The following is a 13,497-nucleotide window of genomic DNA, read 5'->3' as shown; positions in this document are numbered from 1 at the left end:
AGTGGTGATTTGAAACAAATGATTCAACTCAACTTCGTGATTCATTAATTGTACAGCGCGATATTTAAACAGTGCCTATGTTGTGTTTTATGTTTGAGGAAGAAATTTGAGTTTTGTTTGTAATGGCAATGATTAACAGTCCGTTTATGTACAGAAAAGCAATATGAGAGATAATAATTTTTGTGTTTGTTTATTAAGACAAAATTTCAAATACAACATTTCCATCTACCCAAAAAAAATTACAAAAAAGAAAAAACATTTTTTATCAGATTGTTGGATGCATCTTCTTAGCTGAGGATTGTGTCATCACAATTTTCACCTATCTTAATGTTAATGCAATGGAGATTTAAAAATGCTAAATACTAAATATTTCATTCAAAAGGTATTTTTGATATTTTAACAACATTAACAAATGCAACTGAATTCATACAAGATAAAGTTTAATGCCATACTGTGGAACATAACAGACAAAACAAGAACATCTCCTCCTGCTCATGGAGATGAGCAGGAGACAAACCCTCCACCTCCCATTTCAACTTTAAATAACATTAATATTATTATCATATTTTAATGACAGGGTAGAACTTCACCAGTTTCTTCATGTTCCTCCAGATGTTGAAGTCCAGGTTGCCCAGATGTTTAACCTGACTTATCAAAGCTCCACGTTCCATCTGTGGTTCCTCCACCAGGGGGCGGCGCTGCACTTTCTCCACTGTAGACTTGTACTGTAGCAGGAAGGAGATGTCTGTGGCCCTCAGCTGCTCCTCTGTCTCTGTGATGGTTTTGGACACAGTCTCCATCTGTCTGCTCACGGTGGCCATCTTGTCCTTCATGTTGTGAGTCTTCTGCTCCTCCTCCTCCCTCAGAGCCTTCATCCTGGACTGTTCTTCCTCCAACAGAAACTGGTGCAGTTTCTCAAACTGGTGTCGGATCTGTGCCTCTGTTTGTCGAGCCTGGGCTGTGATATGAGCCGCGGCGTCTTCAAACTGCTCTTTCCTCCCAGTCAGAACCTGCACAGAAAGAGTCCGAGTGAATCAGACAGAAGCAGCCCTCTGGTCTGTGGGGCCCTGACACATTAGTGTGATGAATGTGAGTGAACACAGTTGAGCCTCTGATCAGCAGTAAGTCTGCTCTGACAGTGGTCTGTGTGAGCTGCTCCTCACACGCTTCTAAAGGCTCTAATAACTAGAGCCCAACCGATATATCGGTTGGCTGATATTATTGGCCAACATGGGCACGTGGAAACATATCGGCTATCGGCCGATATGTTTGCTGACATTATGTTCATTTAATTCAATTTACAGACAGATTTACAGAAAAAACGCCTTGACGCCTCTATAATTTGAGTGTTCTTTGACGCCGTGGACGAACGGGACAAAAATATTGACGCGCGTGGCTGGAAACAAGAGCCGGTCCGGTTTTTCCCGAGTGTTTTTATGACAAAACATCAAGGAGGAGATCGGGTCGACGACTGGGGCGTATATATGTTTATACTGCTGACACTGATCAGTCCCGGTCTAGTCCTTGTGTCTGTCTAGTGTCTAGTCTGTCTAATCACGTCTAGTCCCGGTCTGGTCCCGGTGTAGTCCCGGTCTAGTCCTGGTCTACACGGTCTAGTCCCGGTCTGGTCCCGGTGTAGTCCCGGTCTAGTCCTGGTCTAATCACGGTCATTAGTCCTTGTTTAGTCTCGGTCTATTCTCGGTCTAGTCTCGGATCGTTGTTTAGTCCCGGTCTTGTCCTGGTTTGGTCTGGTCCGGTCCTGGTGTATTCCTCGCGATCGGCTCGGTGATTGTGGCGTATATATTTATTCTCCGCTCATGTTTGTGGTTCTCGTTCTGGTTCTGGGTTTCTTCCTGATAACAACGTCGCTGCGTCTCTGGATACTCGTCCCTGATTGGTTGACGCTGCGTCTAACGCGAAAAGTTCAGCATTTTCAACTTCTTGACGCTGACGCCTTGGACGCGCGTCTTGGCCGCTGACGCCAAAACGCTGAAGACGCGCCGCGCTGACGCCGAAAACGCGCCGCAAAAACGCAGGACGCTCGTGCACATAGACTTTACATAGAAAGTGGACGCTTTGGTCTGAACGGGCCTTTAGAATAAAGTGCAATTGCACTTCCACTACATTAGGGGGCAGAGCGCTCTCATTGGCAGAGTGTGCGCAGGGAGTTTTGTTTGCACTGAGCATGCGCGCTTTGCACACAGCACAGAGTTTGAGTATGAAGTGTAGACACGAAGTGTAGCAGACCCTCAAGTGACACCATGAAAAAATATTTAACAGGGATGAGAAGACAGACGGAGAGAGACGGAGATAAAGAGACAAACGAAAATCTCCCGAAAGCTAAGACGAGGAATATGACGAAGCGTTGTAGCGCTTGCTTCACTGTGACTACGGTGGGAGACGAGGAAAGACCGGTGTGTTACTGTGTCTAAAAATGTTGGCAGCGGACAGCATGAAGCCCAATAAATTAAGCGTCACTTTAATACACCCCAATCACTCTGATAAGCTTGAGTTTTTCAGCGAAAACGTGCCGAATATTGCCGACAATCATCCCGCTGTGACTGCTACTTCAGTAAACCAGCGAGCGTTGTTGGCATCATATAAGGTGGCAGTGTTACGCAGAGGTGTACTTATACAATTTTATAGTGATACTATAGTCACGCGGGGGGGCGCCAGATATTCGTCCTAGGGGGCATGACAGAAAATAATGAGAAGCACTGATTTAATCCATTTACAGACAGATAAATGTCCTAATATGTGGCTCCACATCAGTATTTATCTGCAGAGTCATTTGTCTGTGTGTAGTCTGTCGCAGCCAAACACAACACTTAAGATTATATTCTTTTTACGGACAATCATTTTAAGTCTGGATTAAAAGGACATTTATTAGTGCAGATTTGTGATGTGAGGAGGAGCCTGTGTGAGCGCTGAGTGTTGGAAATACATCGACTTTGAAGCTAGTTTTGGTTAGCGATTAGCTGCTGTAGCTCCCACACATAAACAGGCTGTTTTCTATTGGTCTATTGTAAAGTTACTATTTTGGTCGTATATTTGTCATTGGACCAGCACTAATGAGCTGTGAAAAGAGGTGTGAATTATGACATTTGTGCATATAATGAATTACCATGGCGCGCACGTATTTAAGGCTAAAGGCTAATAGCGGTAGTTTCCTTACTAGCTAGTAGTGATGGGTCAGTCGCGAACGAAACGGCTCTTAGATCCGGCTCTTTGAAGTGAACAATGGGAGCCTGCTCCTTATTGGGAGCCGTGTTTTCTCTTTCTCTCACTTTTTTTCTCTTCACGTCGTGTGCAGACTCGTGGTAGTTTGACAGCGGCAGTGGCTGAAAACGAAACTTTCAGAAATATGCGTGTGCATAGGAGAGAAAAAACGTGCATGTTTGGCTGTAGTTCAACATAAAATAAATAAACCAAGACTAATCTTGGGGTTGAGAGACGGAGAGATAGAGACCGAGTCCCGACACTCAGTCCTGGTTCAGTTCTGGTTTAGTTCTGCTTGCAACAAAACAATCTGAAGAACTGCTTGGGAGCCAAAAGAGCCAGCTGCTTTTAGTGAGCCGAGCCAAAAGAGCCGGTTCTCTGAAAAGAACAGGAATCCCCATCACTAGCTGCTAGAATGTGATGCAAAAATGCCATTAGGCCGACCTACTGTCTGTAAATATGACGTAAAGAGGCAGAATAACAATAAATTATGCCTAAATAAACCCAATTTAAAATCCATTAGAGCCAAACCTAAGTTTTTTAAACAATTCAAGATTTACAGTGAATTTTTACATCACTAAATATATCGGCGATTATATCGGCTATCGGCAGCTCAAACTCCAATTTTATCAGTTTCATATCGGCCACAACAAAACCCATATTGGTCGGGCTCTACTAATAACACCAGGAGGTGTCTGGGGAGGGGGAGGCCACATGGAGGCACGATGGCAGAGTGGTTAGCACTCTCTCCTCTTAACAAGAAGGTCCTGGAAGGTCCTTGCATGTATAATGACAAACAGAAACATGAACACAAACACAGTTCCAGAGGTGAAGAGTCTGTACCTGCAGTTTGTCCTGCAGAGGCTTGATGGACGTCCTCAGCTGCTCTCTCAGGTCCTCGGCCGCCTCCTCCATGGGACTAAACCTGTGGTCTTTGTGAGTCCTGGAGTCTCTGCAGACCAGGCACACCGGCTGCTGATGGTCCAGACAGAAGAGCCGGAGCTTCTCTCTGAGTGAACACTGCACAGAGGCTCTGAAGGGGTCTGCTCTGAAGGGGTCTGCTCTCTCTGCTCTGAAGGGGTCTGCTCTCTCTGCTCTGAAGGGGTCTGCTTTTTCTGCTGTGAAGGGGTCTGCTCTCTCTGCTCTGTAAACGTCTGCACCAGGTTCCTCAGCACCAGGTTCACAGGAGGATGTTCCCTTGAGGATCTTCTCTTACAAACTGCACAGGTCTTTATGGGTTTGTTCCTCCACCAGTTCTGCAGACAGACTTTACAGAAGCTGTGGCTGCAGGACAGAAGCACAGGTTCTCTGAAGAGCTCACAGCAGATGGGACAGGTCAGGTCCTCCTCCAGCCTGGAAGCCATTTTGTCTCTAAATCTAAAACCACAATGAGACAGAACACAATTTGTCATCACACCATATTTTCAGAGTCATTTAAAGAAGAAACTAGAAAAGCAGTCAGAGAGCGCAGACCTCCGCCAAGGACTACCCCCATTTTTTATATAAATTGCGATAAAATCAGTCTTCTGGATCAGATCCAGATCAGCCTTTGGAATATGAAAGAGGATCATTGTCCATCCCTGAGTCAAATTTCATGGGGTTTGGTCAATAATTAACCAAGATATTGAGAAACAAATTTTTTGGCCCCATTTACCACAATGTTAACTAAAATTTCGAAGTGATCCAGAATCCAGGATTTCTTCCGGATCACCCCCAAAATGAAATCACTTCTTCCTTTTCACATTTCCAACAAATCCTGAAAATTTCATCAAAATCGGTCCATAACTTTTTGAGTTATGTTGCTAACAGACAAACAAACAAACAGACAGACAAACGCCGGCAAAAACATAACCTCCTTGGCGGAGGTAAAAATGGTAACAAAAAGACACTGACAAACACAAAGTCTTCATCAAGACTATAAGTCATGACAAAGTTTCTATTGAAAATCAATAATAATATTTTGAAGCCTGTTACAAGCGATTAGATAAACACTAGGGATGCAACAATATCATTCGATACTGGTCTCACGATTCGATTCAATACACGTGTTCTGTCGATATGCACATGTCCCTCCAGGGCTCTGTGTTGTCTCTTATTTTAGTCCCAAAGGAAAACAGTTATAGCGTCCTCTGCAAGAAAACTGCTCCATAGGGATGTACTGCTGAAATATTCTAACAGAGGAGGGTTTGATCATTCGGTCACTATTTATTTTACGTTGATCGACCCAAAAATGACAAAGCTATTACCTTCAAAATACTTTAGAATCGCTTTTGGCTTCAGATCATCTTTAATGAAGTGCACTCATATATGTGATCTTTTTCTCAGACTCTATCTCACAAGTTTTAGTCAAAAAACTGTCTGAGACATTCCTGTGTAGTTTGAGTGTTCAGAAAGAGGATGGGAGAGTGCAGTGTGTCTGTAAGAGCACAGACTGTAACAGGGCAGTGTGGGAGGAGCTACGTACTCTGTCTCTGCTGGATTGTGCAGTGTGGGAGGAGCTACGTACTGTCTCTGCTGGAGGAGGCAGCGCGGGCACAAGTGCACCCAGTGAGAGGACTGAGGAGGAAAAGAAGTCATCAAATCATCATCAAAAACAGAAGTCTGTTATTGTCACTCCCCTACAGTCTATATTAAGAGTCGACTGGTTTATTATAAAATGTTAAACAGCTTGAGAAACTTATGTTCTTATTTTCATTGAATAAAAATGCTGTAAATCCTTGAACCAAATGAGCTAAAACACTTCACATATAAACTCCAGCTGTACAGTAGCTGTGCTGTAGTGTAATGTTTCATTAACATCATGGTGTTATTTTATATTCATCAGCAGAAAAAATTACATGAGACTTTTATTTTTTTTTGCGATCTAATTGTGACCCATCGAGATACGTATTGAATCGTGAGAAAACTGTATCGTTGCTTCCTTAATAAATGCAATTTCAAATGTAGAAAAATGAAATCAACAGTAACTCTGCAATTATGTGGTTACATCAGTGTCAGTACTCACTTGAGTCATGAAGGTGGATTTTATTTATGCTTTTTTAATTTATTTTTTTAATTAAACATCAATCCCATTTAGTTTAGTCTGATCTGATCATTTTAATTTTGTACCTCGAGTTCCACAATCCTGGGTCCCATCCCCCACTGCAGCATCTACTTTCACTTTCTCTGCTGCCGTAACAGAAGTGTCTTTCCACTCACCAAAGTCCAGAGCAGGTTTCACAGCTCAAGTAGAAGCCTGGAGTTTCTTTGTTGTTGAATTTTGGAGCTGAAATGGTCGTTCAGATGGATCCTTCTCCCTCTGTGTCTCTGAACTGGACTCAACATTTCCTGGTCTTGGTCTGAATTGATAAACGTGTCATGTGACTGTTCATACCTGAGATGGAGACACACCTTTTATTTCCAAAACTGACATCAGTGCAAAGACTACATTAATTTATGAATGTATTTTTAACCTCACAAACAAATAAAAAAAGTAATGAATCATCAAAAGGGACAAAAGGAGTTTACATCCTAAGTAGAACACTATAAGTACAGCAATAGCATCTCCATGGAAACGAGGAGGTGTCGCACCCTCCAACCAGAAAAGTCCAGGTCTTATTGCTGCTGTTTTCCTGACTCGTTGTTCCTCTCTCTGCAGGTGCACGTTCCGGTTCCCCAGCACAAACATAAAGATCTCGTTCACGGCCTTGTCCAGTGGCAGGAAAGTGAAACGTGAAGCTCCAGAATCTCCAGTTAAAGCGGTTCAGCCTCAGATCTCTCCTTTAACCATCAGCATCCCAGAAAACATCGCCCACCTCATGAGCCCCCTGCCCTCCCCCACAGGGACCATCAGGTAACTGGAGTTTGTCTTGTAATTTTCTCATTCCATCAACTCTCCTTAAATCCGCGTTTTGTACCTTTTGGTTCATAGCACAATTTCCAAATCGGCATTGTTGGTGATTGTGATGTTTTAATGTGTGTTTTTCCACAGTGCTGCTAACTCGTGCCCCTCCAGTCCACGGGGGGCAGGCTCCTCTGGGTACAGACTGGGCAGTCGAATGGTGAGCTCAGCAGAACTTCAGCTCATAAACGATAACTCGCAACCAGAGCACGAGAAGGACAACTCCGGAGGGGACAGTCCCAAGGTACGCACGGACCTGAGGCTACGTAAACAGGGATTCTACGTCATTCACTCAAAATAATGTGTGAATGACGTAGAGAACTGGGGGCAGTAGATCAGGTGGAAGTGTTTGGCGGTTTGAATCCCGATTTTGACATAAACATGATCGGTTGAGCGGTCAGATCCACTGATCCACAGGTTGGCGGTGTGTGATTTCTACTCCCACAGATGAATGCTGTCATTGTGTCCTTGGGCAAGACGCTTAATCCACCTCACCCCCAGTGTCTGTGTGTACTGATGTGTGAATGTGTGTGTGAGTGGGTGAGTGGCTCCTTGATGTAAAGTCCTTTGAGGGCCTTGAAGGGTGAAAAGAGCTGGATAACTGTTTTGATGGGTTGAAAATCATACAGTTGTCTACATTTTTATATTTTATCCTCATAATTTAAACACATTTCAAATAAAGAGCTGAGATAAAGATGAAGAGCTAGATTTCTTGGAAGTATTGGGCAGAGACAGAACTTAAAAAGAAAAAAAAAACGTATATAACTCTGAGACAGTGTAATCCTTCATTCGCCCAGGAGGGGTTCAGTGTAGACACTGTTAAAATGGCATTAGGTTTTTGTATTTAAAAAGATTCTGCGTGTAACCACCTGTCACACTGTAAAAATATAATAAAATGTCTGTCACACTGACTGAATGAAATAATCTCCAGTGAAACCTGTGGGACAGAGGATCGTACAAGGGCTGGATAATGTCCTGTTTGACTGCAGTGTTACTGAATCAATGAGTTTAAAAAGACTCTTCCTGTGACCACATGCCCAAATGAGCCGTAAAAATATAATGACTGATAAAAATAGCTTATTTTCTGGACCCTGTCCGTCACTAACCTGATTCACACCAGACTGAGATGTGCTGCAGGCTGAATGAGTTCTACACGTTCTCAGTCTGGAACAGCCCTCACTGAAAGAGATCAGGAAAATGCAGAACATCATGACAAATGTTTGGATCTTATAACTTTAACTTTTGCTAAATCCAGATGTTTTTCTTGTCCTCAAAATGCAGAATGTTTTTCACAAACAAAATAGTCTAAAATCACCTGAAATATGGGTCAGTCCATATGAAATCAGCTGCCCTCCCCTATGAGCCAGCTCAGAATTGGCTGAAAAATTTTCAAAAAAAAAATCTAAAATGACCAAATAAAAGAATCTAAAATTTTAGCTTAATCCAAACTTGAGTTGTTCCTGAGTTATGGCCCATTGAAATTTTGCGGCCATGCTCACTTTTTCAGAAGCCTTTATTTAAAAACATGTTTGAGAGACCAGAACTTCATGAAAAATAGAACTAGGAAGCTTATTGTAGATTCTTGGTCATAGATTCTGAATCTGTTGTCAAACATTTAGTATCTTTATTAAGGGGGGGCACTGTGGGCCCCCAAAATCTCATATTTGGTTACCGCTCAATTTTTTATTTAATTTTTTTTCAATTTTTGAGATTTAAAATCTTTTTACTCCAAGCAGATTTACAAACTCACTGTTGAACCTGAATATTTGAGAGAATGACCATTTCTGACAACAATCTCACACTTTTCTGAGCTTTCATGTGGATGGTGTAGAGTCTCAAATATGGTCACAAACCAAATGTGATTTTTTTGGCCCCTTCTTTGGACCCTCGGTTCCCCATGTGGGCACAGTTAGATGTTGATAAAATTTTTTCCAGAGAAACTTTGGTATATTCTGATTAGTTTAAAGTAATAAAAACATCTACCATTAACTTCCTTCATTTCAAATGGAATTTTTGAAAATGAGCTTAATAAAGAACCAATAACCAATATTTGACATCAGATTTAGAATCTATGACCAAGAATCTACAATAACCTTCCTAAGTCTATTTTTTATGAAAACGACTCAAGGGATTGAGCAAAAATTTTAGATTCTTTCATTTGGTGATTTTAGAAATTTTTGGAAAATTTTCCAGCCAATTCTGAGATGGCTCATAGGGGAGATTCCTTGAAAACGGTTGATTTCATATGGACTGACTCATACGTGTGTCTGCACTTCGCCTTTGGCTTTAACACAAACCTCAATGTCGCTCTGTGGTTGGTCCACCTGCTGCTGGGTGAATTTGACCCTCACAGCGAGAGTATCTCAAGATGGATTCTTGTGAGTTTGTGAACTCCAAATATTGCAAGAATCGTGTGCAAGGTTAAATCCATCACAATGACTAGAATTATCTCCAGTGAAACCTGTGGGACAGCAGATCTTACAAGGGTTGCATAATGTCAAACATAATACCTTCATTCTGACTTGTGTGTGTCAAGTCTTTTAAAATGCATTATAATCCTAAACACAGATTAAATGTTGTGTTTTTTTTCTCTGTAGGACGACTCGAAGCCTCCGTACTCCTATGCACAGTTGATTGTCCAGGCCATCACTCTGGCTCAGGACAAACAGCTCACTTTAAACGGCATCTACAACCACATCACCAAGAACTACCCCTACTACCGCACCGCCGACAAGGGCTGGCAGGTGAGGACCACACCATCACTTTATATACAGACCACCGAGTGAAATAAAAACACCAGGATCATGTAGACCAGGTTAACACAGACATTTGTAGGTCTGAATCTGAAGCCTGACATCAGCAGACATCAAATTTGCCACATTTTTCTGTAGAAAGTCAATTGCGACCAGAATCAAGGCATGAACATTAATAACAGACAAATCAGATGCCTTCAACCTTCAACAGCCTCACTCCTGATTGGCTCTTTGGTTGCTATGACACTCACAGTCAGAATTCCAAATATGGGACTCAGCTCCAAATTCACCTCTATCACTGCCGGCCTCGATAAGCTTCATTTGACTGGAGCTGAACGCTGTGGGTGATGTCACACTCACTCACATAGAGTTTGTGGCAGTGGTTAGTGGGTTATCTTCGTACATTTCTTTATCCAGTCTATGTGTGAGAGCAGAGGAGGAGAGGGTCACATGAGTAAGTGAATATTGTGTTGCTTCATATTTCCTTTTAAGATGAAACTACAATCATCTGCCTCCTGTTTTTCAGAACTCGATCCGTCATAACCTTTCTCTGAACCGGTACTTCATAAAAGTGGCCCGGTCTCAGGAGGAGCCGGGGAAAGGTTCGTTCTGGAGGATAGACCCGTCGTCTGAAGCTAAACTGGTGGAACAGGCCTTCAGGAAACGCAGGCCCAGAGGAGTCCCCTGCTTCAGAGCCCCACACGGACCCCTCTCATCCAGGTCAGACTTACGGAGGGAGGATGGAGCTACACTGTGATCTGGCTAAAATATACAAAACCCTCCTCACGTTTAGCCGTAAGAGTCTGTGCACTCATGCTCCCATATTCTCCAATTCTCCATAAATGTACAAAAGCAGGATACAAAACAAGACACTACTACTTCACAAACCTGATGCGATGTGCAGTAGTTTCTTTAGTGGCTTGCAGGCTGATTATGTTGTGATAGAGCTCTGAAGGGGGAGTGCCTTAGCTTGAAGACCAAAGGGATCTCAGACTCAGAATGTCAAAAACAAAGGTCGAACTGTAAGGTGCCAGTACGGTTTGCTCATAGAAATGATGTTAGTTTCATGTTGAGAATTACTTACCAAAATTAATCTTAAAGTTTAGTTTTTACCTGAACTTTAGATTCTTTGACTTTCAAGGCATGAATTACAAAAATAAATAAATAAATCTTGAGGTTTTTATTTCAAATACTTAACTCAAGACCTGCTCAACCAATGTGAACTTGTCCTTGTTTTTAACTTTTTTTTTGGTGAAACAAAATAGAAAGTATAATGTAACAATTATATAATAATTCATATTAAATAAATACAATTTTATAATTAAACATAAGAAACTTGCAACAAGGTGACTAAATGAACATATGAAACGGCATCAGCGTGTTTGGTGCATATGCACATCCTACAGAACACCTCATTTTACGTGGCTTTCTAAAAAAATAACTCCAGTGTGGATCATAAGGGACCCACTTGGGTTCTGGCCCATTTAATGTGTGTTACTAAGTACAGGGCTAAGCACAACAGTCCACTAAGCACACTTTGCGGACACTGGAGGTTCTCTGTCTCTCTCCGTCTCTTTCCGTCTCTCTCTCTCTGTCTCTCTGTCCTCTCCGTCTCTCTCCATCTCTTTCCGTCTCTTTCCGTCTCTCTGTCTCTCTCTGTCTCTCTCCATCTCTTTCTGTCTCTCTCTGTCTCTCTCCATCTCTTTCCGTCTCTCTCCGTCTCTCTCCGTCTCTTTCCGTCTCTCTCTGTCTCTTCTCTGTCTCTCTCTGTCTCTCTCTGTCTCTCTCTGTCTCTCTCTCTCTGTCTCTCTCTGTCTCTCTCCATCTCTTTCCGTCTCTTTCTCTTTCTCTCTCTCTGTCTCTCTCTGTCTCTCTCTCATCTCTTCTCGTCTCTCTCCGTCTCTTTCTGTCTCTCTCTGTCTCTCTCTCTCGTCTCTCTCTCTCATCTCTCTCTCCGTCTCTCTTCCGTCTCTTTCCGTCTCTGTCTCTCTCTGTCTCTCTCCGTCTCTCTCGTCTCTTGTCTCTCTCCGTCTCTTCTCTCTCTCTCTAATCTGTCTCTGTCTCTCTCGTCTCTGTCTCTCTCCGTCTCTCTCTGTCTCTGTTGTTGTTTATTCCAAAGAATAAAAAGTAACGTGCTGATCTAAACATGTTTGCAGTTAATTTTCCATCGAGGTAAAATCCTCCTCTTTAATAAAATGTTCCTGTCATTTGTCAGGAGTGCACCGGCGTCTCCCAACCACTCGGGGGTGCTGTCTGCTCACTCCAGCGGTGTGCAGACCCCGGACAGCCTGTCGAGGGAGGGCTCACCTGTCCCTCTGGAGGTCGACACGTCTGTCCCCGCCCCCAGCGCCAACGTGCAGCCCAAACTAATCCAGGAGACGAGATTCGCACACAACACGCCAGGTACACACGGTGGATTATACTGTAGACGTCACACGCTGGGAATATTCTCAGCATTTTAACTTTATACTTTTATAAACTACATTTGTCTAGATCCAGAATAAATATATTGTTAAAGCAGCTCTTGGGGTCAAAATGAGACCCCTGTGGACTGTCTGCAACAAGTTTCTTATAGTCCCCGACTTATAAGAACCAACTACACAAGGGGAAAAAAACAAATACACCTTAACTAATTCAAATAAAATGCAGGGGAAAATAATACTGTTTAGTTATAAATATTTCCTGTAGATATTGCATGTTTTAGTAGCTTTTTTTTTTAAAATCTGTTTTATTGTCTGGAAATATTGATGTATTTCATTTCATAGTTCATTTTGTTTTGTGTGTGATATTTGATCAGTATGAATGAGGAAGCAGAGATCTTTGATACTGAAGGAGTTGTTGAAGAAAAACAAAATGTCACTTTCCTGGAGGCTGGGGTGCTGTTAGCATGCTAGTTGTTTCTATCTCTGTGTTTTAGTAAATAAGCAGGTTTTTCTTTATATAGTGCTTTTCAGAGACATATGTCACAGAGTTGCTTTACAGATCATTGTTCATTCACTCCATGATCAGTGGTGGTAAACTACTATTGTAGCCACAGCTGCCCTGGGGCAGACTGACTGACTGAAACAAAGCAGCACCACTCACACACACACCACTTTCAGACTAGGCAATGTGGGTGAAGTGTCTTTGACAGGGCGGTGTGGCCACGTCTCACATTGTTTCTCAAGTCAGACTAAAATACAGTTTTAAAGATGAGGCGGTGGACAGCGAGCTCCAGGGGAAGTCACTGTGACAACAAGTGAAATACTGATTCTTGAATTAGACCGAATTCTTCATCAAACTCTAATGCAAATTTTGAGGCATAGTAAATATTAATTAGCACCACAAACAGAATTAATCCACATATAAAAACATTCCTAACTTGGTTATTTATTTTAGAGTTAGACCGATTATATCGATTGACCGATATTTGCCCTTTATAGCATATCGGTCATAAATCTCCAGCACAGACTGAGTTGTTGTTTTGGCTGCCCTGCAGTTTAAAAATACACATAAAACTTGATTTAAACATTTCAGTGAAAGAGAGAGCTGCAGAAAACATGACTACACTGCTCTCTTATGGACTAACAGTCAAAAAGGGCTGTGCGTGAGTTTGTAGTCAATTTAAATTACAGAATTAAAAAAAAAAAAATCTAAATTGGCCCT

The 13,497-nt window shown here is 42.3% G+C and overlaps 1 protein-coding gene across 1 annotated transcript in view; it reads left to right on the top strand.

Moving 5' to 3' along the window:
- The window catches only part of LOC129408544 (forkhead box protein K2-like), a 31,624-nt gene extending 18,902 nt beyond the window's left edge, over positions 1–12,722 (top strand). The window contains exons 2-6 of the mRNA XM_055152273.1: positions 6,857–7,051; positions 7,190–7,343; positions 9,697–9,843; positions 10,379–10,572; positions 12,068–12,722. Coding sequence (XP_055008248.1) covers positions 6,857–7,051; positions 7,190–7,343; positions 9,697–9,843; positions 10,379–10,572; positions 12,068–12,314 — 937 coding nt within the window. The 3' untranslated portion in view covers positions 12,315–12,722. The remainder of the gene's footprint in view (positions 1–6,856; positions 7,052–7,189; positions 7,344–9,696; positions 9,844–10,378; positions 10,573–12,067) is intronic.
- Positions 12,723–13,497: the final 775 nt, after the last annotated feature.

This window comes from Boleophthalmus pectinirostris, unplaced genomic scaffold (genome assembly GCF_026225935.1).
Source record: "Boleophthalmus pectinirostris isolate CB_2022bp ecotype Guang Dong unplaced genomic scaffold, ASM2622593v1 HiC_scaffold_17, whole genome shotgun sequence".
Taxonomy (NCBI): Eukaryota; Metazoa; Chordata; class Actinopteri; order Gobiiformes; family Gobiidae; genus Boleophthalmus; species Boleophthalmus pectinirostris.
Note: the sequence above shows the minus strand (reverse complement) of the source record. Positions and strands in the feature narration are given on the sequence as shown.